This window comes from Suillus paluster (genome assembly GCF_016628075.1).
Source record: "Suillus paluster strain FC165 chromosome Unknown EDB91scaffold_111, whole genome shotgun sequence".
Lineage (NCBI taxonomy): Eukaryota > Fungi > Basidiomycota > Agaricomycetes > Boletales > Suillaceae > Suillus > Suillus paluster.
Window position 1 is genome coordinate 106016 of NW_024537671.1, and position 9402 is coordinate 115417.

General features: G+C 47.2%; 3 protein-coding genes across 3 annotated transcripts; all 3 read right to left on the bottom strand.

Annotated features, from left to right (window-relative positions):
• Positions 1–1373: 1373 nt before the first annotated feature.
• Positions 1374–4658, bottom strand: EDB91DRAFT_1254580 (uncharacterized protein; the record flags this gene model as incomplete). The annotated part of the gene is made up of 4 exons (XM_041323840.1): positions 1374–1743; positions 1802–1998; positions 2034–2589; positions 4159–4658. 4 exons carry the CDS (start codon positions 4656–4658, stop codon positions 1374–1376), a joined length of 1623 nt encoding a protein of 540 aa, XP_041171128.1.
• Positions 4659–5309: 651 nt separating this feature from the next.
• On the bottom strand, positions 5310–6317 carry EDB91DRAFT_1254581 (uncharacterized protein; the record flags this gene model as incomplete). The annotated part of the gene is made up of 3 exons (XM_041323841.1): positions 5310–5548; positions 5796–5883; positions 5961–6317. 3 exons carry the CDS (start codon positions 6315–6317, stop codon positions 5310–5312), a joined length of 684 nt encoding a protein of 227 aa, XP_041171129.1.
• A 786-nt stretch (positions 6318–7103) lies between these two features.
• On the bottom strand, positions 7104–7418 carry EDB91DRAFT_1061920 (uncharacterized protein; the record flags this gene model as incomplete). Its single annotated transcript, XM_041314490.1, has 1 exon — positions 7104–7418. One exon carries the CDS (start codon positions 7416–7418, stop codon positions 7104–7106), a length of 315 nt encoding a protein of 104 aa, XP_041171130.1.
• Positions 7419–9402: the final 1984 nt, after the last annotated feature.

Sequence of the window (9402 nt, forward strand, 5' to 3'; positions counted from 1 at the left end):
TTCAGTTTCCCCGGGACATGTCATACATCAGTGATGTTGTATGAGAGGATACCTTTGTGCCATCGCGCATGGGCTACATTTAGGGTGTCCTTGAGTAGCATGTCCTTGAGGGCATTGCAGTCCGTCTCTATTTTGATGGGTTGTCCCCAAACGATGTTCGAGAACTTGTCCAGACCAAATTTGAGCGCCGTGAACTCTAATAGGTATGAATTGTAGCATTGTTCGGCTAGTGACGTGCATTTGGAGGTGAATCTAATGGGATGTAGCTTCTCTACCCATTTCCCGGTTGGTGTTTGGGTTCAGATTTTCTGTGATAGGACGGCTGTGAACCCTTCTAGGCATCCATCCATAGTGATTATAAAGGGTGACCCGTCGTACTGGGGGCCTTGGACAACCAGTCTCAAAGTTATTGTGATTTTGAGGTCTAAAAACGCGTCAGTGTGTTCTTGTTTCCAGTAAGGTTTGAGTTGGAAATTGCTCATGGCTTTTTGATATGATGTTTTGTTATATGGGGCTGTGAGCTGGACTTTGGCGATGAGGTTGTGAAGTGGGTTTTCTAGCTTCGCATATGCTTTGATGAGGGAGCGGTAGTGGCCCATTAGACCTAGAAACAAAACAAGGTTCAGTGTGTCCTTCGGGCATTGCCAGTCGACGATGGCCATGAGTTTTGAAAGATCTGGTTGTACTCCGTTCAGTCCAACTGTACTTCCTGCAAATTCTGTCTCTGTTACGCAAAGGCTGGTTTTCGTGGGGGCTATGGAGAAGTGACATTGTTCGAAGCAATCAAAGATGGTGTTGAGTTTGGTCATCATTTCCTCGAACATATCTGCTGAACATCCTCCATCGTCCATGAATAATTCCATTAGCGAGCTGAGGAGGAGATCATGGAGATGCCTTGCTGTGGTTTCACAAAATGTGGTCGACGCTCCTGTTATGCCCATTGGCATTCGCTTATACCAGAAGTACCCCCGGCCTTCGACATAGAAGGCTAGGTATGGTCTCCACTTCTCTTGTTGTTTGGCCAGTATGTCCCCTTGTGGCATCAGCGCTATCTCCGTTACTTTGTTAAGCTGTGCAAAGTTTTGTGTGAGTCACCATTTTTTTGGAGCATTTTGCTTGGGTTCTGGTTCTGGAGGGTCTACTTCTTGCTCTGGGAGGTTGAAGGCCGGTTCTCGTCCTTCGGCTGTGCATTCCATGTTGACTTGGCATTTGATTTCGTCACATGATAGGCCCATTGCCTCATGAATTTTCTGTGCAATGACCGTTGTAGCTGCGCACTTGACGAGTTCCAGTGGGGCTCGTTCGATCATGTTGGCTTCTAGCATCTCATCTATTCTGGCACTGAGAAATTTCAACTGTTCTGGGGTAAGTGGTCATTGGTGGGTGTGCAGGTTGAAGGTTGTGTTCTTGGGGACGTTGAGGTTGAGATATGCTCCCAGGATTGGAGTGATTTCTTTCAAGGATAACACGAAGTTTTTTGCTCGTTTCCATACGAAGTCTTCTAGTTGCATGTGTTGTTCTTGTGAGAGGTCCTCACCAAAGGTGATCAATGACAAAATTTTTGCGACTTGTGCAGGGTTTTCTGGCCACATGTGTCTGGTGTAGATGGATCGGTCTTCGTTTGTCGGTAACTCTGGCAATTCACGGAATACTTCTTCCTGTGGGTTATCTGCCTCTGCACTCATAGGCGTGTGTCTCCATTGACCCATCAGTTGGTGCATCAAAAAATTTTCATTAGTTTCGCTTCTCAATGGTGTACATTAGTCTGGGGCGACTTGCCTCAAGGGGGGTGTATTCTTACCCCCCGCTAAGATTGCTCGTTGTTTGATATCCATTGTTAAGCTTATCCCGTGCATTGCATGTGGGTGTGCGACTTGATTCGTTAGCGTTGTCGACTGCAAGTCGTTTGCTATCTTGATCGCATCGTTTGAGTAGTTGTGTATGGCCCTGAAGGCTTGTAGCATTGGCTTCCCGAACAGGAAGGCCCAGCCACCTCCACTGTTGAAGACTTTGAACTGTCCTTTGGTGTGTACTCCATTGAGTTCGATGACTCCTGACCATTGAGCTTCTGAGGTGACTATGGTTCCGTTTGCCATTCGCAGGCGTTTCGTTGATGGGCTGAAGTTCTGTAGCCGGTGCTTGACTTTGTTGAAGATTGATGAGCACATTGCGGGTACCATGGCACCATCATCAAAGAGTGCTTGGATCCTGACCAGTTCTCCATTTGGTCCTTTTAGTTTGACTTGGTGAATGAACGGGACTGCTTCGCCAGTTCCTATTTGTGCCTTATTGAGTGATGCGTGTCCTGCTGTGTACAAGTCAACAATGTCGGTCTTGTTTGTTGTCAGGGATACATGTGCGTCAGGTGTAACTAAAGGTGCGAGTGGGACCTGGGGGCTTGTCTGAATCATCTGGTCCTCACATGGTGCCTCCGTGCATGCGAGGACATCTGTCCCAGTATGGGTCTCTGCTGTTTGTGGGGTCGGTGTGGTGCCCTTATCTACACCGACCCATCCCCTTTCCCCTTGCTCTGTTCTCCTTCTCCGAACTGCTTGTCTCCATATGCATATACAAGTGAGATTGGCGTGGCTGTGAAGCGATTAAAGGTGCCCAAGACCCTGCTCGAAACTGCTCTCCAAGCAGCTTCTTTCCTTTCTAGACGTGCTGTATCTCCCAGAGGAAGTACGCAGTTATGGCTGTTGTGTCTATGTGTTCCACATGAGAAGCATTCTCCTGAGCATATCATCACTGTCCCTGGTTTGAGTGGGTAGCCCATTTCATGCGTGACCCATGAGTTCTCCCCCCACTTCGCATTCCATTGTATGATTTGGGCTGCGTGTGCTGCGTGGCCTGCTGTGGTATCTTGGTGGTGGGGGAAGGACGTGATGAGGAGCCTAAAATTTGTTCTCATTTCATCTGTTACTGCGATGGGTTGTTGTGGAGTTGGCTGGTGGTTGTATGTAGGTTGTGCATTCTGGTGGTTCTGGGTTGTGGGTGTTCTCATGTATCCACTGCTGCCTGGGGGTGCTGTTGGAGGGTTTGGCGTATTGATTGACATTCTGGTGAGTTGGTTTTGGAGTGCATCTACTGGGTTGGGTACTGGTGCTTATTGTCGGATGTGAGCTAGGTCTATCCTGAGGGCATTGAGCTCCTCTGGGTTCTCTGATGCATGGTGTAGGGAACGTCCCCACTGTAGGCCCATATCCCGTATAATTCCCATGCCTTACCACCATTTTCCCATGCATTCCACTACCATCCTGCTACCCATCCGCATCTTCCCCGAGCTGTCCACTACACGGAACCAAGCGGAACCCAGCGGAACAATCACATACCACACACATCATATTCCTTTAGCCTTCGGAACATCCTCCTCTGTCCTGTCCTTGTCCTCCCATCCTCGCTGGTGAGTACTAGCTAAGTTCCCCATGTTACTAACATGTTCCTATCTCATTTCATATGTGTTACGGTACTTATACGGATCCTTCCGCTACTCGGGACTGGCTCCTTATCTCACAGCCTCACCCGGTTGTAGCATAGCGCATTTCGGAACCCCTTCCTATATAGGTAGCAATAGATGGGATCTTAGTTTTTTACCTTCTGATAGACTCGACTCCACTTCCACTTACAGAGTACTTCCCAGTACTCCACTCACTGTCTAAAACATCTTCCTGAATCTATTCCTGATCTCATTGCAATGTTCCCGCCCCCGTGAGTTCCGCTCGAAACACCCGACATCGGATCCAACAACTTGGAGCAAGTACCAGACACAAGCCTGGTCCGACTTTGCCCAATCATCCTCCTGCAGGCTCATAGTTTCTTTTCCCTCCATTAGTTCCCTGTTTGTTCCCTGTTTGTTCTGTTTGTTCCCCGTTTGTTCCATTTGTTCTGTGTTAGTTCCGTTAGTTCTGCGTAGTTCCGCTCATCGTGCATTAGTTCTGCTTGTCACGCGCTAAGTTCCACTCATCAGGAACCCTCCGCATCTTTGTGTTCCCAGTCCTAGTAAGGACCAGAACCCTTCGGGTCGCTAGACAGAGTCTAGTCTTTGCTTTCCTCACACTTATTTGAGGACCCGCTACCCAGTAGCAATCCCCTCGGGACGAGTATTAGTCTTGCACCCTTGTTAGACATCTGAATCACCCCAGAGTGAATTTTCCTCACCCACAACGGCCATTGCCATGGAAGATCTGTGGTGTCTCTGCAGGCATGTTGCTCTTAGTTTGTGCAATTGCAAAGAACATGGCTAAGTCGTAGTCTGGTGCTGTAGGTATAGGCTTGAGTGGCTTGATTTTTACATAGCATGGTAGTGGTTGGAAATCGAGTGGAGGTAGCTGGAAGTCCAATTCTGGGATGTCTAACTCAGGGAATGGGATGTTATTCTGGTCTTCATCTTTGAGATTGCTGAGGGGTGAGCTATCCAAATGATGTGGTGTGTTATGTGAAGACAATTCTGGTGTGTTGAGTGGGGAGGAAGTGGTGGATGTTTCTGTTGACCAATTTGACCAGTTGGTTTTTGAGCAGATGTTGGTTATCACAAATCCTGTTGGTGCTCTGGGTCTTAGGCTGCTAGGCCTCAGTTTCCAATGGAAATCCACGTAAATAGTTGGGATGAAATACAGCCCCTTTTTAATGTACACAGGTGTTTTGAGAACACCTGCCATCTAGCTTGGCCTTTTCAGCATAATGCGACGTAATTAAGCTGTTCTTGCTTGTGATAGGGTTGTTGGTATTTCTGAGTCGAGGGTTCCATGTTCTCTGATTGGCTGGTTGGCTGGTTGAGGACAAAGACTGAGACTAAAACTGAGACTAAAACTGCAGCCAAATGCTAATGCTGAAATGAACGTGGGTTGGTTCGAATAATGTCTGGGGTTCCATCAGCAAAATGTGATAGTCAGACAACAAATAGGGCAATGAAGACACTGTGGATGAGGGAGTGGAGTGGCTGTGCAATATCCCCGATGATGAAGCGAATGAGGAGGGTCTGCATGGTGCTTGGCCGCCAGGTGAGGCAGAACCAAATGCTGCACAGCTGTGGTATGCGGGCATCTGTGGCTTCTGCAGCATAACAAAGGTGTTTGTGTCAATGGGAGGGGGGGGACAGAGAAGCTGCATACTGCCGCTTATGTCCCACTACTTTGGGGGGGCTGTTGAGGTTGACAACACAACACCAGGAGGAGTTAAACTCCAGCCTGTTGTTGTTGTTGTTGTTGTACATGTTAAAGTCCCCATCTAACATAAGTAGCGCGTTGCCAAGGGGGGCAAAGAAAGGCCCATCATTGTTATTGACTGTGGCGTGAGGGTCAGCACCAAGGTCACCGTCCAGATTGGCGATCGGACTGCCCCCAGCGCTGGTGTAATGAGGAGGGGGGGGGGTACAAAGTGCTTGCAGGGTCGGGCTGAGCACTGGCAGCATGTGGGCTTTGGAGAGCGAGCTGAGGGAGAGGGGGAATGAGCTGAGGGAGAGGGAGAGGGGGAGTGAGCTGAGGGAGAGGGGGAGCAAGCTGAGGGTCTGGGGTAGCAAGCCGAGGGTCTGGGGGAGCAAGCTGAGGGTCTTGGGGAGTGAGCCGAGCATCAGGAGTGTTTTGGTCAGTAGAGGGACCATCCCCCCACATGGACAAATGAGCGTGTAGAAATCCCCAGCATGATCAACTCCCGGTTAGGAGGTGAAGATTTTGGCGCTACATGTTGGATTAGAGAACAGGAAGGGGTAGAGTTGGTCATACCATGGGAACTCAAGCAATTCTTGTTCTTAAAATCAAATAAATCAAATAATGATAAAAAAATGGCAAAAAACTTACTGTGTAGATTAACAGCTGCATTTTCATCAAGCAGAGTGACACCAGCACCAGTCTTGTTAAAATTGTCAAGCTGCTCCTTGAATGACTTCTTGAGACTTTTATTACAAATTAAATTAGCAGTTAATGAGTGATAGAGATCACTCATGAAATGATGTGGTTGCCCACCACAATGTCGAATTTCTTTGAGTGCTCAGCATATGCGCCTGAATATTCTGAGTTGTTTGTGAAGATAAGTTTCACCAAGACTTGATAGATTTCCCCCTTGTCCTTTCCAGAAGGACACTCCTCGTTGCTGGAAGTTGCAGATTTTTTACCCTTGTAGAATATTATGTGGGCATCCAAAGGGTGAGTGACAAGATGCTGCACTAGTGTGTCTGTGCCACGGAGATCTGATGGTCTGGTCCAATGGACAATTATCCTAGGTGCAGTGGTCTTAGGGGCCTGGTTATGAGGGGGATTGGACCCACATCCTCGAGCCTTCCCTCTTCCACGGGATGCAGATGGATGTGAGGGGAGTTCCATCACCTTTAGACAACCTTGAGTGTTTGCTTCATCAGTAAATTCACACATTCCTTAATCTCCTTTTTTGTCACTTATTTTCTCACACAAGAGCGAAAAGCTTTGTACAAGAACCAGAACGTCTCCTTGTCACAAGCTCCCACAAGTTAAAAAGCAGATCCCCTCCTCTTGTTTTTGGCCTTTTCGCACTTTTCGCACTTGTTTCACACCTTTTTTCACACTTGTTTGAGAATGAACTCCATTGCAGTTGGTAATTCCCCCTTATTTTTAGCTTTCTTGCACTTAATCCACACTTGTTAGAACAACAAACCGCTTATTTTCAGCTTATTCACGCTTGTTAGAAGGAAAAATGACTGCATTTAAGGCAGTTAAGGAGCATGTAGAATGAAAAAGTAAAAAAAAAGGAGAGCAAGTAAGAAAGAAGTACTGGTTAAGTAGATTAAAAGCAGTCATAAGGACCTGAAAACAAGACGTGATTGAAAGCACTGGCAGGTGCGGTATGATGACAGTAGTAGCAGGGGGGGGGGTGACGAGACGGCATGTGAACAATGAGGAAATATGAATGTTCATAGTCAGTTGCGAAGCATGTACTGGCAAGTAGATTAAAGACGGTCATAATGAGCTAAAAACGAGACATAATTGAAAGCAGATGCGGTATGATGACAGTAATAGCAGGGGCAGTGACGAGACGGCATGTGAACAACAAGGAAACATGAACAGTGGTATAGTCTGCCGGTAAAGTTCATAGTCAGTTGCAAGATAAACTACAAAAACAAAAGATAATACCATCTAACAAATGAGTGCTCGCTCATCCTCAGATTCTTCGTTGACATCCATCCGAGTACCATGCCTCTTCACTGCTAGGGCCTGTGCGAGCTCTGAGTTTCGGAGAATGACCAAGTCTGGAAGGCGATTGATAGATGTCGTGTAGGACCTGGTGTGCGCACCCCAATTGACATCTGAAAATGCCAGGGGGACACTACTCTGCTTGCCTGCGGACAGATTGATATCAAGGGGGGTCTTGTTGCCTCGACCATTGCCAGTGGCATCGATGTCGCTAAGGAGTATATGTTCATTGGCGAAAAGCCTGATGGCACGTTCCATCTGAAACACATGAACATGAGTTAGCAATATGAGGAGAGAGTATAAAACACATGCCGTGGCTGTGGCAAGAGCAAGGGTGCCCTTCGAATGCCCTGACACTGTATGACTCGTTCCCAGCAGGCTGACAGCACCAGACGTGGCGCACTTGTGCTGAACGAGGACCTGAATAATGAGATCAGACTGGAATGGGTTGGACATCTGTCCATCCTCTGTAATGTTCCCAAACAAGAAGCTGAGCTTTTCGAGCAAGGCCAATGCAAAATCTTTACGGTCCTGATCAGTCTTGAGATCATCCTGCGAAGTCATAAAGTTTGCGAGTACGGCAAGGGCCACATTGCTGAGGGTATTGCACCATTCCAACAACCGCTGAAGAGTCTAATAAAAAGAAAATGATTAAAATTAAATTGTGTTGAAAAAAAAAACATACCAGGGCAACAACAGCCCCATCAGCTACAACCATGTGTCAAATCTCGTCCCTGTAGACCAACATTGAACATAAATATAGACATTATCAGACTCACCATTAAAGCCTTTTCGCTTGTCAAACGAGAAAGAGGCTTTGTGAGCAGCTCATCGTCCTCGTCAGACACTTTCAAGCCTTCATCATTGGGAATACTGATAGGTATGGGTGGAGGTGGAACATTGCTGCTGATAGTAGTTCCCCCTGCAAGGACCTTAGAGAAAGTGGAGCTAGTGAACCATGGATGGATGGAAGGTGGGGCAAAAAAAAATCACCTTGGAGGCTGGCTTTGAGACAGTCGTGGGAACATTCGACACCCATCCTGGGTTATGCCAGCTGCAAGTTCCTTCTCACAAATGTAGGTGGATTAGCTGTTCATTGACCGCAAACATATTAACTCACCTTTACTCTACCGGTCCACAGGCAACTTCACACTATGTCATGAATGCTCTCCAGTGTTTCTTCATCCAAGCAACCAAAAAACACCCTCAACCTCTTCCAAAAACCAAACTGCACACTTCCAGCAACTCCTTGCACCTCGGTTTCCGCACGTCTCGCCTTGTTGGGCCTTCCTCGTGTGTAGTAGATCCCAGTCTCTACTATTTGTCGCTGATCATCTCCAAACCAGACCAAATGCTGTCGACCGCGTCAGCATCCATCCACATATATGAAGTGCAGGGTCACATACCATATCTGCAAGGCTCATTGATCAGAGTAATAGTAAGTTGTGCTTGGCTGTTAAGGTCGTGCTCAAGGGAGAGGTTACTCAAAGGGCTTCAGCTTCAGCTCGTGCGCTGCGCCCCTTACCCGAGTACGTGCCCTTTAATTTCCAGGGGACAGAGGGGAAGTCCGATGGAAGTCCGGGGAGTTCCGGAGGACTTAGTGTCGGTGGAGTTTGGCGGAACTCCGTGGTTGTCATAAACAGTGAGGAGACAGTCACACCTCCTGTGGCATTGTCATCAGACTCAGTAGTTGTAGGATAGGCACTTGTTAGTTGTAAAAATTCCATCACTTAATTTGCTTGTACACAGTTACTTTGGCTTGCCTCCTTTTTACCGCTTATTTTGCTTTTTGGCGCTGTGGGTGCTTGTACAAAAATTTGACAAGTGCATAAGCACAAATAAGCAGCGGCACTTTGAAAATTTTCAGGACAAGTAGCAAAAAAGGATGTTAAGGAATGTGCGAATTTACTGATGTTGTAGTCTTGCAGAATGGCAGACACGTTGGCAAAGAACAGGCATCGATATTCAAGCTCCGATACCTAATGCCGGCCAACTCCATCATTGAAAACACTTAGCCAATTTTTTACCGAACACTTTAGTGAGTTTAGAACTTTACTTTGAGTCCCACTATTAAATGTGGGAAACATAGGTGGCACCATGCACACTCAAAAAAATTGATGTTTTCACGGACTTATGGGGACCAACTTTGGTCAGGATACAAGGACTGAAAGAACCATGTGTGACCAGGACTGAACCATCCATGTTTTACAAGGATTACCCAATTGGGAAACCACGTGAGTTC